We start from the raw sequence: 18,938 nt of genomic DNA on the forward strand, positions 1-18,938 counted from the left end.
TCCTGACCGACACACAGCAGGTGTCTATATATCTCAACCTGGTTGACGCTGGGATATATATATATATCCTGACCGACACACAGCAGGTGTCTATATATCTCAACCTGGTTGACGCTGGGATATATATATATATATATATATATATATAGATATATATATAGATATATATATATATATATATATATATATATATATATCATGACAGTACAGAGGTGTCAAGAAGTCCAGAGCTACAAGGATCCTACAGCAGCATCCCCATTACCCTCATCATCATTCATCATCACTGAAATACAGAAAAATGAAAGTCTGAAATTCTGGGGCACCACAAAAAAACAAACAAAAACCCACACAAAAAAAACCCACCTCCACACAGCTCACAGCAACAGATGGATTATTTCAATTCAGGCTCCAAACACACTGTATGAAAACAGGTACAATACATTTTTCCCAGCTTAATTTCGTAACTTTGCATCACTACTAAAAAAGGAAACAAAGAGAAAGGAAAGTCCTCTGCATATTTTGTAGCGTTGATGCGGCAACGCTTTCATCCACTGAACTCCATTCTTCAAACCACAAAAAACAAAAAACACCCACACACACACACACACAACATGACACACAAATCTTCGGTTTATATTGAGAGAACATTAGAATCAGCAATGTAAACACACCACCAAAAAAACAACACATACACACAAAAAAACACACACAAAAAAAACCCAACCAACCAAACAAAAAAAAAACAGTCTTCAGTCCACTCAGATGATGCAAACATCAGATTCAGAAGAAACACATTCATGACACTGAAAAACCTGCCGGCTTGGTTCCACGCTTCATTGCACCACCAAAACAATTCTTCAGCCACACACAAGACTAAATCTTGGGATGAGTAAAAAAAAAAAAAAAAAAAAAAAGAAAACAAAAAAGAAAATGAATTAAAAAAAATAAAAAAAAGCAAAGATGACAGACCGGACACACCACTTGTTGGAAGCACCAATAAATCTTTTCGCCTTGTTGTGACGTCATGCAGCAATACGCTGTCATGCAGAGTTTCACAACCTTCGATGTGGCCTTTTGACGTATTGTATGTCACTTGCTCTGTGTGTGTGTGTGTATGTGTGTGTGTGTGTGTGTGTGTGTGTGTGTGTGTGTGCGCATGCGCGTGCGTGCGTGCGTGCTACCAGCGTCACCCGTGGTTCAGGACGGTCCGGGGAGTCGTCATCAAAGATCCATGTCATCATCGTCCACACAGTCGAACATCTCCATAGAGTCCATTTGTGTCACGCTCCCACCTGACCTGTGTCGCCAGACAGAATGGTAAGGGAAACAAAGTGAATAACGATAACAATATCTTCTATCCATATTGCGCTTAACCTAGCCCACAAAGTGAATAACGATAACAATATATTCTATCTATATTGCACTTTTTTTTTTTAACCTAGCCCACAAAGTGAATAACGATAACAATATATTCTATCTATATTGCGCTTTTTTTTTTTAACCTAGCCCACAAAGTGAATAACGATAACAATATATTCTATCTATATTGCGCTTTTTTTTTTTAACCTAGCCCACAAAGTGAATAACGATAACAATATATTCTATCTATATTGCGCTTTTTTTTTTAACCTAACACCAGAAGGCTCGCAGCACATTACAACAAGACAACTAGCACACAGTCGAACATCTCCATAGAGTCCATTTGTGTCACGCTCCCACCTGACCTGTGTCGCCAGACAGATTGGTAAGGGTAACAAAGTGAATAATGATAACATTATATTCTATCCATATTGCGCTTTTTTTTTTTTAACCTAGCCCACAAAGTGAATAACGATAACAATATATTCTATACATATTGCGCTTTTTTTTTTTTGTAACCTAGGCCACAAAGTGAACAATGGTAACAATATATTCTAGCCATATTGCGCTTTTTTTTTTTTTTAACCTAGCCCACAAAGTGAATAACGATAACAATATATTCTTTCTATATTGCGCTTTTTTTTTTAAACCTAGCCCACAAAGTGAATAACGATAACAATATATTCTTTCTATATTGCGCTTTTTTTTTTAACCTAACACCAGAAGGCTCGCAGCACATTACAACAAGACAACTAGCACACAGTCGAACATCTCCATAGAGTCCATTTGTGTCACACTCCCACCTGACCTGTGTCACCAGACAGAATGGTTGGGGTAACAAAGTGAACAATGATAACAATATATTCTATACATACTGCGCTTTTTTTTTTTTTTAACCTTGCCCACAAAGTGAATAACGATAACAATATATTCTATACATATTGCGCTTTTTTTTTTTGTAACCTAGGCCACAAAGTGAACAATGGTAACAATATATTCTAGCCATATTGCACTTTTTTTTTTTTTTTTTTTTAACCTAACACCAGAAGGCTCGCAGCACATTACAACAAGACAACTAGCACACAGTCGAACATCTCCATAGAGTCCATTTGTGTCACGCTCCCACCTGACCTGTGTCGCCAGACAGATTGGTAAGGGTAACAAAGTGAATAACGATAACAATATATTCTATCCATATTGCGCTTTTTTTTTTTAACCTAACCCACAAACTGAATAACGATAACAATATATTCTATCTATATTGCGCTTTTTTTTTTTAAACCTAGCCCACAAAGTGAATAACGATAACAATATATTCTATCTATATTGCGCTTTTTTTTTTTAAACCTAGCCCACAAAGTGAATAACGATAACAATATATTCTTTCTATATTGCGCTTTTTTTTTTTTAAACCTAGCCCACAAAGTGAATAACGATAACAATATATTCTATCTATATTGCGCTTTTTTTTTTTTAAACCTAGCCCACAAAGTGAATAACGATAACAATATATTCTATCTATATTGCGCTTTTTTTTTTTAAACCTAGCCCACAAAGTGAATAACGATAACAATATATTCTTTCTATATTGCGCTTTTTTTTTAACCTAACACCAGAAGGCTCGCAGCACATTACAACAAGACAACTAGCGCAGTACAGTATGATGTGTTACAATGATGTCTTACACATATATGAAAAAAAAACACAAAGTCATGGAAGCGAGTTACACATAAAAGATTTAGTTAAAGATACATAAAAACATGAATGTCATGGAAGACAATGAAACATAAAAGATTTCCACAAAATAGTACGATCAGACCAGATGAAACCCAAACACAACAAAATTACCACACACACACACAGAGGTGGTAAGGGAAAATAGTTTTGGAGGTGGGGTGGGGTGGGGAAGGGTGTCGGGGGGGGGGGGGGGGGGGGGGTTGAGGGGGTGTTGAGTGTTCTAACACTGTTGCAGAAAAAAACAATCTCAGAGACCTTGACGACAATTATTTGATAAACTTTCATTGCAGTAATCATAAACCGCAGATCAGTTTCAGTTTCAGTTTCAGTAGCTCAAGGAGGCGTCACTGCGTTCGGACAAATCCATATACGCTACACCACATCTGCCAAGCAGATGCCTGACCAGCAGCATAACCCAAAGCGCTTAGTCAGGCCTTGAGAAAAAAAAAGGTGAATAAATAATAGATAAGCTTACATAAATAAATAAATAAATAATAATTATAATATAAAAAAGGTAGTAGTAGTAGTAATAATAATAATAAATAAATAAATAAATAAGACAACAATGATCAAAACAGGAAGCAGAGCTGGAGATGACAGAGAAAACAGAATTTGCAAGCGTCTTAACCATTCTGCCACCTTCCTCTTGTAATATCTTCTCCTCCTTCTTCTTCTTCTGCGTTCACTCGTATGCACACGAGTGGGCTTTTACGTGTATGACCGTTTTTACCCCATCATGTAGGCAGCCATACTCCCGTTTTCAGGCGTGTGCATGCTGGGTATGTTCTTGTTTCCATAACCCACCGAACGCTGACATGGATTACTGGATCTTGAATGTGCATATTTGATCTTCTGCTTTCATATACACACGAAGGGGGTTCAGGCACTAGCAGGTCTGCACATATGTTGACCTGGGAGATCGTAAAAATCTCCACCCTTTACCCACCAGGCGCCGTCGCCGTATTATTATATTTATATAGCGCTGAATCTTATGCAGAGACAAATCAAAGTGCTTTCGCACCAGTCATTCACATGCATACATAACTCTAAAACTGTAGAAACTGAAGACAAGGAACAGGCAGGCAAGGGAGGCTATTTTGGGAAGAGGTGGGTTTTAAGGCCAGACTTGAAAGAGCTGAGTGTGGGGACTTGACGAAGCGAAAGAGGAAGTTCATTACAATTGTAAGGTCCAGAGACAGAGAAAGAATGGCGGCCAACAGTCGAGTGTTTGAATCTGGGTATGCGTAAACAGAGTGGATCCGAGGCCGATCGTAGTGAGCGAGATGGAGTGTAGAGGTGAAGGCAGCCGCAGAGATAGGAAGGGGCAGTTTTGTGAATACATCTATAACACAGAGTGCTGATCTTGTACTTTATTCGGTGTGAGACAGGGAGCCAGTGGAGATGTTGCAAAAGAGGAGTGATATGTTCAGATCTTTTCTTTCTGAGGACGAGTCAGGCAGCAGAGTTTTGTATGCGCTGAAGAGACTGATGGCCCCTCTAAAAGGAGGAGTTTGTATTATACTCCATGTTTGGTGGTTCATATACTTACCATGTCAAACTGATGCAAACAATCGGTTTGCTCTGTTTGGTCAAATTCCACACAGCTAACGGTGAAAAGACACCCTGTCTTGCCCGGTCCGCTCTTAGCCAATCAAACGCCTCTAAAAGCTACAAGCGCTGAATCATTCCGTTGGCCAAGGCTCTCGACACCATCTTGTCAACGCTAACCCTAAACAAATATCCAATCACTCCACTGTCTGCTGTTATTTTTTTGTTTGTTTTGTTTTCTCTCCCCAAGTCCAATCCCTCTACACCTATTGTGTGTGTGTGGGGGGGGGGGGGGGGTGGGGGCGCTGCAAAGAATGAATGCACGCGTCTAAATCACCTTGCAGTGACTGGACAATAAACAAGTGAGAATAATAATAATAATGGATACTTATATAGCATACTATCCAGAAATCTGCTCTTGGTGCTTTACAAAAACGCTTTTGTCAACATAAAACATTACATGAATGTTACAATACATACACACACCAAAATGTGACTACACACACACACACACACACACACACACTCCACCACAGCTACCACTACTCACTGGGCCAAGCCTGAACCAAAGAAGGACCCTGTAGAAAAAGAAGAACCAGCAGAGGAGGAGGCGGAGGAGGGTGCTGGGAACTGCATGTCACTGCCGTTTCCATTCCCGTTCCCGTTCCTGGCCGTTTGTGTGCTGCCTGAACCACTGCTGCTGCTGCTGCTGCTGCTGCTGTGACTAGAGGACTCGCCCGAGAGATTGCTGGAGTCCGGAGACACTTGGAGGTAGGATGTGATGATGGCTTCCGGAGGCTTCCATAACACCAGGTCCATGCAAGGGCTTGTTCTGGAAACGAGGTATGGGAACAGGTAATCCACAACTTTACACACATCCACAGCTTATAGCTGGGCCAACAGCAAAGTGATAGCTGCATGATCAATGGTTTCTCCATTGCCATGGGAAGTCATTTAAGGCTTAGTCTTTTGTGAAGGTCTGTGACTCTCAAACTAGGAGTTGGAGGCTTCTTGTTCTTCTTCTTCTGCGTTCACTCATATGCACACGAGTGGGCTTTTACGTGTATGACCGTTTTTACCCCGCCATGTAGGCAGCCATACTCCGTTTTCGGGGGTGTGCATGCTGGGTATGTTCTTGTTTCCATAACCCACCGAACGCTGACATGGATTACAGGATCTTTAACGTGCGTATTTGATCTTCTGCTTGCATATACACACGACGGGGGTTCAGGCACTAGCAGGTCTGCACATACGTTGACCTGGGAGATCGTAAAAATCTGATGATTATCTGGTTGTGGTTTTCCGCAATTCGTCTTTATTCTTATCTGTCTATTATAATCAATGTGCAGTATAGTAGGCTATGTTTATAATTATATTCAAATAATGTTTCTTAATTCTTTCTGTTTTTACATTAAGAATACTAGTTATTATCTGCAGTGTGTGGATGTATGTATGAAACGATGTATGTGATATTTTTACATTTGTATCTTCATAATATTTGTAGGAGCTGTTGTTGGCTTTTACAGTTATGGTCCCCATGTTGTTTACTTGTCTATGTTGTGATAATGCACCTGACCAAATTTCTCCAGTTGGAGATAATAAAGTTATTCTTATCTTATCTTATCTTATCTTAACCACTCAGCTATTGCGCCCGTCGAAGTTGGAGGCAAGATTGCACTGGGTCTTGGTGCTGCAGCTGTTGGGGCTGGTTGGCCTTCCCGACTGTCCTAAAACTCTCTTAGCTGAGAGAGTGGGGGTGTAACTTGGGCAAGACACTCTCCACTATATATCAAATTCTAACCCAGATAGTTGGGACAGCAGTTGCCTCCTCTGTCAGTTCTGACAGTTCATGGGTGTTCAATGGATGTCCAAAGAACCATCAGCAGGGACAAATCACAGGTACTTAATGTAACTATGTTCAAGTTCAACCAAACATCTGTTCAGCCTAAAGCAAAGTTGTCTGTTTCACAACAAAGAGTGAAAGACAGCCAAGATGAATAGTTGCAAAAAAAGACGAGGAGGAGGGGGAGATGAAAAGAAAGAGGGCTCTGTAAAGGAAAGGGAAGGGTGTGCATGTACATGAGCATGTCAGTGTGTGTGTGTGTGTGTGTGTGTGTGTGTGCTCATCAGTGTTTGTGTGTGTGTGTGTGTGTGTGTGTGTGTGTGTGTGCTCATCAGTGTGTGTGTGTGTGTGTGTGTGTGTGTGCTCATCAGTGTGTGTGTGTGTGTGCTCATCAGTGTGTGTGTGTGTGTGTGTATGTGTGTTTGTGTGTGTGTGTGTGTGTGTGTGTGTGTGTGTCTGTCTCTGTGTTTGTGTGTGTGTGTGCATGTGTGCGTGTGTGTGTGAAAGAGAACACAGAGTTAGAGAGAGAGAGAGAGAGAGAAGATGATGAAAAAGATGAAGCGAAGACAAATAAAGAAACACACATGAAATCAGAGATATACACAGAGAAAAACAAAACAAAAAACTATAACACACACACACACACACACACACACAGAAATAAAAAAACACACACTGAAACAACCAACACACACGCACACACACACAAACACATAACAAACACAAACACACAGACACAAACCACCACCACGCACATTGTCTTCATGATCTGTGCCGGCAACACGGGCTCTCGTTTCTGCACCTCCTTCTTCACTTCATCGGGGATCTGCAACACCACTCCACCATTCTCCATGCCAAAACCACCACCACTCCCGCCGCCAGTAGTAGCAGCCCCCCTAGCAGCCCCCGCCAGACCAGAGGCGGCGGCACCAAAGCCGTTCCTTTTGCCTGCACCGGTACCGCTCATCTCCAGGTCCACGTCTTCCAGATCTTCACGCAGCCTGAAGCACAGACACCATTCTTTGTTTGCTGAGTTAAGGTTCAGTTATATGAGGTACAGCATGCGTCAATCTAAGCTATGCACAAAAACACATCATTAGGGAAAAAATAATGAAAATCAAGATTTTTTTTTTACAAATGTGGCATCTTTGAAGTCTTATCTTTGCTGTCGATAATTATTTTAGCATAAAACTGCCTGAAACTGTAGTATTTTGAATGTTTTCAGGTGCATGTGCTGTTCATACTGCTGCATACATTCGTCACTTAAGTTGCAATGTTCTGAACATTTGACTCTGGGCTTTTTTTTTTCTTTTTTTTTTAACTTATATTAGCCGATGATGTGGCAACACACTTCATCTGGGATGTAAAGCTGAAGTTCAAAAGATCCATCAGCATTACGGGGAAATAATTTTTGTTCAAACACAAATGCCCCCTTTGTCCCTCATTTGAACATTCACCGTCAGTGTCACCATTGACGCTGCTCTCTAGTGGCATGGCATCGCTCCTCCACTCACTGTTACTGGCTTTGTCTGAGTACAGAGAATAAATATGAATTTTCCAGTGCTTTTTTTCATATAGAATCTTTTTAGTTTACATAATGCTGATTCTCTTGATGCCACATACACATTCAAGATAATTCTTGTTCTAAAGTTACAAGCAGGCAAATATATGTTTTTTTCATGAGCCGATTTCTTTATTAGTTCTTTTCAGGCACACCAACTTTAAAAGATTATAGAAAAAAAAAAACTATGATAGATACATCAATTGTTTTTTTTGTATATATTCTTAAACTTTCTCAAAGTACATAAATGTCTACATAAATACTATGTCACATGTGCTTTGTATCATTCATACATGGATCCTTACCTATCTCTGTCAAAATTTGTGATACACATTTTCCCTTTTTTAGTTATGCAAAATGAGACCATATTTTCAGCAGCTGATGTCAAATCATAATGTATTTTCAGCAATACTAAACCATATTTTTAATACCAAATAAGACCATATTTACAGCCATGCTAAAATGACACCAATATGTTCATCAATTCTAAATCATACAATATTTTCAAAAAGCCAAATCATACCCCGTTTTCAGTTTAAATCTATATGCTTGTTTGAGCTACGTGGTTTGCTTTCTATTATTTTACTTTAACTTCACAAGACATATTTATCAGCGTTTATTCAAAGCTTTGCCAAAAACATTTTGAGCTGTTGCTGCAGAACATATGCTTGATACTGTCAGTTACATCCATAAAATATATATATATATACCACAATTGTTATTTACAATTCCACTGCACTCTAGTCAATTTTAGTAATAAGATTGCTAGTTATTTTGCACAACTGTAACAATTTGAGTTGTTCAGAATTTCATACCTCGTTTGTTTGCCAATGGAAATGACTCATTCAATGAGTTCCTCTTGCTTGTAAGAAGAAAAAAAAAAAAAAGAAAAAAAGAAGAAGAAGAAGAAAAAATATAGAAATAAAGAATAAACAATACACACATGCATGCATGCATGGACACACACTGGATGACAGGAGACAGATATGACCAAACAAAATGTCATACCTTTTCCAGACTTTCACAAAACCAGACTGATCATCCTCCGTACTTAAAGCAAAACAGAAATGGGAAGTTTGTATTGTACTCCCAATTCAGTCAAATATACTTATCACGTCAAACTGATCCAAACCAGGCCTATCGGTTTGCTCCTCTTGGCCAGTTTTGTGGCAACTCATCGATAAGACATCTTGCTCTAATTGTCCGCCACCTGCTACTAGCCAATCAAAACACCATTTCCGGCTGGAGCTAATTACTCATTTACATTGGGCACCACTGCTGTGTTAAGAACATTATCATGTTGCTCTGTTTTTGCCAACCTTTTATGCATAAGAAATGGTATATGTTTCTTTATGTTGCTCAAAAATCAGATTTTAGCTGATTTTCATTGATGAAAGAGACTGGCCGGGCGATCCCGGAATCATGTTTAATTTTCATCACTTTTCCTTTATTTCGGTGTTTAATTGTGTTCTTATTTCCTTTCTGAAATGCATTAGGCTCTTTGTTTGAATGGTACTGGTCAAGGGTTCTATCACAAGTTAAAGAAAAGTCCATGAATGGAAAATCCCAATGCTTTTCCAGCCCTGGAAATGTCTCTCTCATTTCCCCCAGACTCTTCCAGACTTCCATGACTCTGTCTCAAAGGAAATTTTCTATCTAAAATTACGTTTAAATAACATACTTACCGTGACCCAACTAGTGCAGACTCCGGCAGGGGTCTGACATTCCTGTCCTGTGCAAACTACTATCCGCCTATGCGGAGAAAATGAGAGAACTACGGCCGATAACCTCCCGGAAGTACGTAACGTCCCCTTTGTCCCCCTGGTTATCGCCCTCTTTTTCCGGCAGCCATCTCGACACCTGTACCTGTGCACTTCATACGGCTAAGTTTTTCGCATTTTCTACCTGTCTATCGATTCTTTGGCGTTTCTGTTTTGTGTCCAATTATGTCTTCAAACAGGTCGCACAATTATGTAGCCCGATTGGGAGATCGGGCTAAAATTAAGGCACGATCGCAATCGATTCGCGATCAGTCTGGGCCCTCTACCTCTTTACACTCCGTCTATCTAAGAAACAAACCACCACCAGGCAAGCAAACACAAAAACAAGCAAATCACAAAACAAAAACAAAACAAAAAAAGAAAGAAAGAAAGACAAATTTTCTATCACATAAGAAAAAAATGTCATCAATCAAAATTTGAATAAATACACCCTTTTTCTTTGTTTCAAACTGACATGCTTTCTATAACGTACAAAAAAAATAATGTCATCAATTAAAATTCAAACAAGTACACCCTTTTCCTTTGTTTTAAATTTCTATTCTGACTGTCTTTGGCGGCACGAAGAAAAAAACATTGCATGGAACCAACTTCTTCCACTCAATATATCTCTCTCTCTCTTGATTTAGCATGTTATTTTTCATATATATAAAAAATAGTCAAGCACAAAAAAAAAAAATCAAAATACAAACCCTCTTGCCTCTGTTTGTTCGCTGTGTAAAAAAAACATAAAAGCAAATCAAAATTATAAATAAACAGACAAAAACAGAAGAAAAAACAACAACAGACAAATCTATCAATAAACAAATAAACAGAAAACGAAACCTACACGTTTACCAAAGAAATCTACAAGTTGTGTACAAGATAACCAGATTCTCTTGTTTTTTTTGTTTTGGTTTTTTTGGTCTCTTTTTTTGTTGTTGTTATAAGGACTGCAACTGGTGCTCTTATCTTAAAAGTATGTAGAAAAAATAAAATTCTAAATTGATGGTAAAAAGGTTAAAAACTAATACCCAGACATTTTTCTTTTTTATTCTTTTTTTTTTTCTTTTTCTTTTTTTTTAAAAAAGCTAAAATGGTTCCAGGTGATCTTTTTCTTTCAATCCTGATTTTTTTTTTTTTTTTTTAACTGTTCTGGTTTCATATTCAATAGGCAAAGACAAAAAACAGGCCTTCATTGTTCTCAAAGAGTACACAGCTTCTAAATTGGTGTAAGTTTTTGTCCAGAAAAAATCACAATGACAAACGCAAAATGTAGAAAAAAAATCAACTACTAAAAAAAAAAAAAAAAAAAAAAAAAAAAAAAAACAACAACCAATAATGCACATTCCCACAGAAATCATTCTGTACTCAAGAAAAAAAAAATTCCTTACATACATGCAAGTGCTACATTTTTCACTTCACATGTCAAGATGACAAAACATGCATGACTGAAAAAGAAGGAAAACGATCCAAAAAAAACAAAAACAAAAAGAAACAAAAAAAAACATCTGCATAAAATGCAAACAAATGCAACAAGTCCTTTATTTTCTATTTCAAATACCAAGACCCACACTGAAAAACCATACTATTTCCAATAGCTCAGAATTCAAGCTCCCAGCATGCAGCATTTTCAGTGTAAAAAGGAAATTTTCTATCTAAAATTACATTTAAATAACACACTTACCGTGAGCCAACTAGTGCAGACTCCGGCAGGAGTCTGACATTCCTGTCCTGTGCAAACTACTATCCGCCTATGCGGAGAAAACGAAAGTACTACGGCCGATAACCTCCCGGAAGTAGGTAACCTCCCCTTTGTCCCCCTGGCTAGCGCCCTCTTTTTCTGGCAGCCATCATGACTCCTGTTCCTGTACTCCTCATACGGCTAAGTTTTTTTTCGTATTTTCTGTCTGTCTGTCGATTCTCTGGCGTTCTTGTTTGTTGTCAAATTATGTCTCCAACCAGGTCACATAATTATGTAGCTCGATTGGGCGATCGCGCTAAAATTAAGGCGCAATCGCAATCGATTCGCAGACACTCTGGGCCCTCTACTCCTGGCCCTCTCAACAACGCCAACCCACCGACTCCTCCACTTGCTCCGCTCCCTCCGGTCGACTCCAGACCTCCACCACCTCCTACACCTCCTCTGGTGACTTCTAGAGGTTTGTTGCCACACACTCAGATCAGTGTCGCCTTTCCATCTTATTTTTAACGCATGAGCCATACCATTTTTTTAATGCATTTTCCATACCATTTTTATTTCAATGCATGTGTTCCATCTTTTTTTTCTTTTTTTTTTCAAACATGTTCTATACACTTTATAAAAAATAAATGTACTGTACCCTTTTTTTTTTTTCCTAAAGCATGGTCAGTAAGTTTTTATTTCCCGAATGTTCTACTATACCATTTGGTTTCGGTTTTTTTTATTAAAGCCCGATCCATTCCGTTGGGACTTTTTTTTAAACACATGCTCGACACCTTTTTTAACGCAATTTTTATACCCTTGGGTGTTTTTAACACATGTATACTTCATACCACGTTGTTGTTTTTTTCTTTTAAACGCATGTTCCATACTGTTTTGTGTTGCTGATTTTTTCAATGCAAGTTCCATACCCTTCTGGGGCACTTTTTATTTTATTTTCAACTCCTGTTCCATACCGTTTTTCCACCTCGTGAAAGCGCTGCCAGCCATTGTCGAGTCTGGAGGACGTCCCTTCCTGGCCGCTGGCGCTGCGAGCGTCGTCACCCTGCCCCTTGGTGGGCGTGATCTGCAGCTGCTTGAACCAGCTGGCCATCCTCTCACTCAGGTACCTCTTGGAGGATGGGCCCCTGTGACAGATTGATTGAGACTATGCCCCTGTGACAGATTGATTGAGACTATGCCCTGTGACAGATTGATTGAGACTATACCCCTGTGACAGATTGATTGAGACTATGCCCCTGTGACAGACTGATTGAGACTATGCCCCTGTGACAGATTGATTGAGACTATGCCCCTGTGACAGATTGATTGAGACTATGCCCCTGTGACAGATTGATTGAGACTATACCCCTGTGACAGACTGATTGAGACTATGCCCCTGTGACAGACTGATTGAGACTATACCCCTGTGACAGACTGATTGAGACTATGCCCCTGTGACAGATTGATTGAGACTATGCCCCTGTGACAGATTGATTGAGACTATGCCCCTGTGACAGATGGATTGAGACTATGCCCCTGTGACAGATTGATTGAGACTATGCCCCTGTGACAGACTGATTGAGACTATGCCCCTGTGACAGATGGATTGAGACTATGCCCCTGTGACAGATTGATTGAGACTATGTCGCGTGCAACTTTTCAAACAAAAGTTATGGCCAACTCTCTCACCTTTATCCAAACAAACGCCTGGAATAAACAGATACAAAACATTTACTCCAAATACTTTTAACAAATCACAGACACGATACAATAAGACACTGATACTTAACGATTATACACCACAAAGAAGAAGTCTGTTTGCTTTCCTCTTCAGCATGAGGAACACCCAAAATTTTCTCTTCCGTCACCCTCTTCTATGACAGTTTGTCTTTTTTTCAGTAATACTCAACTTAGGGGGGCCGGGCGGGGGGTGGGGGGGGGGGGCGGGGATAGAAACTGGCACCACACACACGCACACACAACCCTCCTTGTCTGTGACAGACTAGCTGACTGACTGATACAGATACTTCACTCGTACCAAGATCATTTCCCCTGTGGACCAGGTACAAGTATTCTCATACCCACACACTATTTTAATTTCATTCATTCTAGCTTCGTACAGATGGCATTCTAAACTGAACCGTTCACGGATTCTGGAAGTATGAAAATGAAGCTTTGTTTGACCGCTTCAATCAAAAATTTGCCCATCAATTTTCGCTGTTTTAGTGAACCTCCTTGTTTTTTCTGCAGTGGTCTGACGTAGCGCTGGTACAGGGAAGTTGTAGCTGCGGGGTAGAGTGAGTTAAATAGTGCCTGTCCTCAGTCAAACACCAAACTGTGTTTTACAAACACATTCACTTTGAGTAACTAACCACTCGGCCACAGTGGACTGGTTGCGTACGTGTGTGATTTTCTTTCTTTATACTTATACAGCGCCTTTTCCCTTGCGGCACCTGCGGGAAGTGCTGCGCATCCAGAATCGGCCTCTTCTCCCGTATGAGGACGCACAACGACAGATAAGCCTGCCTGCCTACTCGTCCATCATTTTTGGACAGACCAAACCCTTGGGGCTTTACAGTCTTTAGCACAACAGGCTGCCTTGGTAGAACCAATCAACAGCAGCCTTGATACACTCATCAGTTGTTTCCCCGTGTCATTCTACCAGGCTTGTCATGTGCATGCATGCTCATAAATATTAGAGTGGATTTTTCTTTAGAATTTGCCAGGAACCACCCTTTTGTTGATGCGGGTTCTTTCGCATGCAAGAAGTGCAAGCTGCACACTGGACCCCAGATTATTCTTTAATTCGAATGACTAGCATCCAGACAACCAAGGACTAGTGAAGGGAGGAAAACTGTGGCCGTTGTGGGATTCTATCCCTCACCCACAAAATATATTTGTATTTGTATTTCTTTTTATCACAACAGATTCCTCTGTGTAAAATTTGGGCTGCTCTCGGTCTCCCCAGGAAGAGTGCGTCGCTACACTACAGCGCCACCCATTTTTTTGTATTTTTTCCTGTGTTCAGTTTTTTTGTGTGTTTTTTTGTTTTGTTTTGTTTTTCCTACCAAAGTGGATTTTTCTAAAGAATTTTGCCAGGAACAACCCTTTTGTTGCCATGGGTTCTTTTACATGCGCTAAGTGCATGCCGCTCACGGGACCTCAGTTTCTCATCTCATCTGAATGACTAGCGTCAAGACCACTACTCAAGGTCTAGTGGAGGGGGAGAAAATATCGGCAGCTGAAATCACAGGCGTGATTCGAACCAGCGCGCTCTGATTCTCTCACTTCCTAGGCAGACACGTTACCTCTAGGCCATCACTCCACTAATGAGTGAACAAATGAGCTTAATGGATGAATGAATGGAAAATGGATGAGTCAATGAGTGAATGAATGGATGAATACCATCAATTCATCACCTTCCCATTCACAAACATCTGTCTTGAATGAGGGTTGAGCAAAAGATAAGACATTTAACTCTTTGTAGGAAAAAAAAAAAGAAAAGAAAAAAAGACTGGACCGTTACCGTGTTGCCAGCTTGAATGTGTGGCATGTCTTGTGTTTACGTGGAAACCCAATCCTCCCATACACCCCTACCACCACCCCCAATCCCTTCTCCAAAACCTCCATGCTGTGAACAAGTTCACTGCTGCTGTCATATGCCATGTCAAAGTTCATGCGCACTCTAAAATGCTGATTAATAAATCATGTAAATGTACCACAAATCTCTGATTGCTAATAACATTAAAAAGAATGACAATATCAGTTATAATGCTGAAGATAGTATCAGCAGCAAAGCGCAAGAGTAGCATAATAACAAAAACATTTAAGTATATCAATACAACACTTTGTAATGTTAGAAACTGACAACAACATTCAAGTAAATCAATACAATAAGAAAATCAAAAATATTTCTCAAATCCTGTACAGGTGTGTATGCGAGATGAATGTGTATGGCACTGGCAACCTGGATATGTACACATTGCACACACAACCTTAGCATCCTCTCTTCCTAGTTTCCTCCTTTTTTTTCTTTCTTTTACTTACTCAGGATCATCATTGATGCTGGCTCGAAAGCGCCGCTTCAGACGTAAACAGCGAACAGATGGCTTTGGCGTGCCACGCATCATAGTTGTCTGTGGCAAAATACCCCTGCACAGATGGCTGACAGTAAGATTCTATGCTTGTCAATATATCGTCATAGGATTATGATTAAGATAAGATAAACATCATTATCTCAAACTGGAAAACGTTTTGCCAATGTGCAGTATCACAACGCAGACCCAACACACTCAACATGGGAATATGATTAACGTAAACTCAGATATTAAATACATAACAAAGACAATAATGTAAAAGCATTGCATACACTGTTTCACACATTCTCTCCACAAAATGCAGGCAATAAAATAACAATAAATACTACATTCATGACAAACGTCACTGTTCAGTTTATATGTAAAAGTTACGATCAACATCATAATACAACCACATAGTTATTTCAAGCCCCTTAATACTAATATGCAACATCATCCTCTGCAGCATTTTGATTCGCAAATAAAATAGTCAAAAAATCACATACAAAATCATGACATCTCCATTAAACACAAAAAAATATACAAATGCAGGAAAATACCCTTTTTTCATGTCAAAAACTGGAAACTCAAGATACACAAACCAAACTGTAACACTGCTGTATTTCCTTTCTGCACTGAACAAAATTCTTTTACACTCAATCAAAAGACACCCTCCCACAACTGTCCAGACATGGGGAGTTCATATTATACTCCCAGTTTGGTTAAATATACATACCATGTCAAACTGATGCAAACCAAGCCTATCTGCTTGCTCTTCTCGGCCAAAATTTATCATGGCAATGATACGACATCTCGCCATTAGACCGCCGTCTGCTAGCCAATGAAATGAGATGTTGTATCACTGAGTTGCCGCGATAAATTTTGGCCAAGAAGAGCAAACAGATAGGCCTGGTATGCATCAGTTTGACATGGTACAGTGTATGACACCAAAACTGTGAAGCGATCGCGCCTTAATTTTAGCCCGATCGCCCAATCGAGCTACATAATCATGCGACCTGTTTGAAGGCATAATTAGACAAACAACAAGGACGCCAAAGAATCGATAGACAGATAGAAAATACGAAAAAAACTTAGCCATATGCAGTGCACAGGAACAGGTGTCGAGATGGCTGCCGGAAAAAGAGGGCACTAGCTAGCGGGACAAAGGGGAGGTTACCTACTTCCGGGAGGTTATCGGCCATAGTTGCTCTCTTTTTCTCCACATAGGCGGATAGTAGTTTGCACAGGACAGGAATGTCAGACCCCTGCCGGAGTCTGCACTAGTTGGGTCACGGTTAAGTATGTGTAATTAAACTGTGATTTAGTGAAAGCACTCACATTGGCATGGTGTAGACAGGCAACGACTGGGACGGCGAGGACTGAGCGGTGAAGTGCGGCGCGATGTGATTGGCCCAGGGCATGGTGATGGGCACCGAGTGCTGCCAGCTGGTGCCCATGCCCGGGGCGGAGATGGTGCTCACCACACAAGCTGCCGGCATCCAGGTGGGCACTGCCGTCACCTGGGTGGGGGAAAGGAAGCGGAAGTTGCCCACGTGGCCGAACCCGCTGCCAGAGACAGGTGGCGCTGCAGGCGGCGGCAGCGGTGGGTCCAGGGGAGCCGGGGAGCCGGGAACGTTGGCGGGCATCTGCTGTCCTGCTGCGGGGCGGTAGTGGTTCAAGTCCGGGAGGTAGTTATTGTTGTTGAACATTGCCGTAACGTGTTTTGGTGCAAATCACTTGATCATACTCTGCAGCAGGCAAGAAATATCAGCAATGACACCACTTGGTTTCCAACTCTTTTTCATATTTACAGTTCCCATGTTTGAAAGCCTGTCATCTAGAGTAAAAACACATGCATAAAGATGTAAATGTGCACCAAGAGAAGCAATGGCTACAGAAACACTGAATGAAAGATGATAGGAAGCATAGAAAGGACTGCTTTAATGTAGAAAGAGGCAAAACCAATGCACTGAGAAGATAATTAAAACCAGTAATTCATCAGAAAGCAATTGCAGGACCTGTCCATGAACAGAAGTGCCTGACATGATTTTCTCCTACTGTCACAGACTACCACAAACTATTTTTTTTTAAATAAATATTAATTTTCAATTCACAACCTTATAAATGATCATTTACTGAAAATGGTCTAGTATACTATTACCTGTTCCAGTGAAACTAACTTATATAAATAATGTGTGTGTATGTGTGTGTGTGGGGGTGGGTGGGGGGGTGAACATATGTGTTCAATAAATTATGAATATGCACGTGTGTGCTTGTTTGTGTGTGTGTGTGTGTGTGTGTGTGTGTGTGTGTGCTTGTCTGTCTGTCTGTTTTCAGAAATCAACATAAGGTGCTCTTGAAAAAGCTAGCAGTTAACACACTAAGTTAGTAAGTTAATTAAAACGCACACTGACTCAGTTTTTAAACACAATCTACTTTTTTTAGGAAGTAAAATACCAAAAAGATCTATTTATGTAGTGATGTACCAGGACAACATCAGAAGAATCTTCAGTGGTTATAAAATTGGTTAATTCATAGTGGAAAAATAAAAAATTGGCATTTAAATTTGCAAACATTACTGACCAACAGCGAATCATTGCCAAATTTGTGCTACCAGTACCACAGTACACTATGTGGATGTCCAAACATGAATACCAAACTGTTGCAATACTACCAGTATCATTCAGAGCATTTCTTGAGCTGAGCAACAGGAGGTCATTTAATTAGTTAATAATTATTTTAAAAGCAAAATAAAATATGGGTCTCTAAGCACCATAATTTAATTTGATTTGTGTAAAATAAATACCATTTTAAAAAGTCTTTTCCTGGGCAACCTAGCTTACTACCTAAGCTTAAAACATTCACTGATTCAGACCAACCATGGTGCAGAATTAATGTACAGACCTGCTAGCTCCTGGAAGTGAATCTCTTTCATCTGTGTGCACATGCAGAGTGATATTTCATTAATCTAAGTGACTTAGCAAGTCAAACTATGTTACAGCCTGTAAAAATAGGGCCGTAAAAATATACTTGCTCAATCCATGTCAGAATTCTGAAGATTTTAAACACATTATTTCCACACTGACACTAGTGACAGCATACACTAAACTCCCCCCTCGTGCAATCATATGCAGATCAAACAGCACAAAGATTCTCTCCTCCATGTCAGTTTGATGGGTTGAGAAAACAAACTGTCCTTCTTCTTTCTTTAAACATCCACCATCATCATTCTGATGGTTCTGATGTGTATAGAACTGGCGGGTTTCCACTAACTGGGTTGTTGTTTTGTAGGACTGGCAGTTGGGGACTTGTGGGGTGTGGTGGTGGTGGCAGGAGGGGCTGGGGGTGGGGGGCGCTGGTCGGTCACATTCGG

At 40.2% G+C, this 18,938-nt stretch overlaps 1 protein-coding gene across 1 annotated transcript in view; it reads right to left on the minus strand.

The window, feature by feature from the left end:
• Positions 1 to 266: 266 nt before the first annotated feature.
• LOC143288170 (uncharacterized) overlaps positions 267 to 18,938 on the minus strand; it is a 19,158-nt gene continuing 486 nt past the window's right edge. The window contains exons 2-7 of the mRNA XM_076596472.1: positions 16,904 to 17,313; positions 15,537 to 15,641; positions 12,464 to 12,634; positions 7,243 to 7,488; positions 5,195 to 5,476; positions 267 to 1,297 (exon numbers count right to left, since the gene is read on the minus strand). Of these exons, the coding sequence (XP_076452587.1) occupies positions 1,222 to 1,297; positions 5,195 to 5,476; positions 7,243 to 7,488; positions 12,464 to 12,634; positions 15,537 to 15,641; positions 16,904 to 17,274 (1,251 nt within the window). The 5' untranslated portion in view covers positions 17,275 to 17,313 and the 3' untranslated portion in view covers positions 267 to 1,221. The remainder of the gene's footprint in view (positions 1,298 to 5,194; positions 5,477 to 7,242; positions 7,489 to 12,463; positions 12,635 to 15,536; positions 15,642 to 16,903; positions 17,314 to 18,938) is intronic.

This window comes from Babylonia areolata, chromosome 12 (assembly GCF_041734735.1).
Source record: "Babylonia areolata isolate BAREFJ2019XMU chromosome 12, ASM4173473v1, whole genome shotgun sequence".
Classification (NCBI taxonomy): Eukaryota; Metazoa; Mollusca; class Gastropoda; order Neogastropoda; family Buccinidae; genus Babylonia; species Babylonia areolata.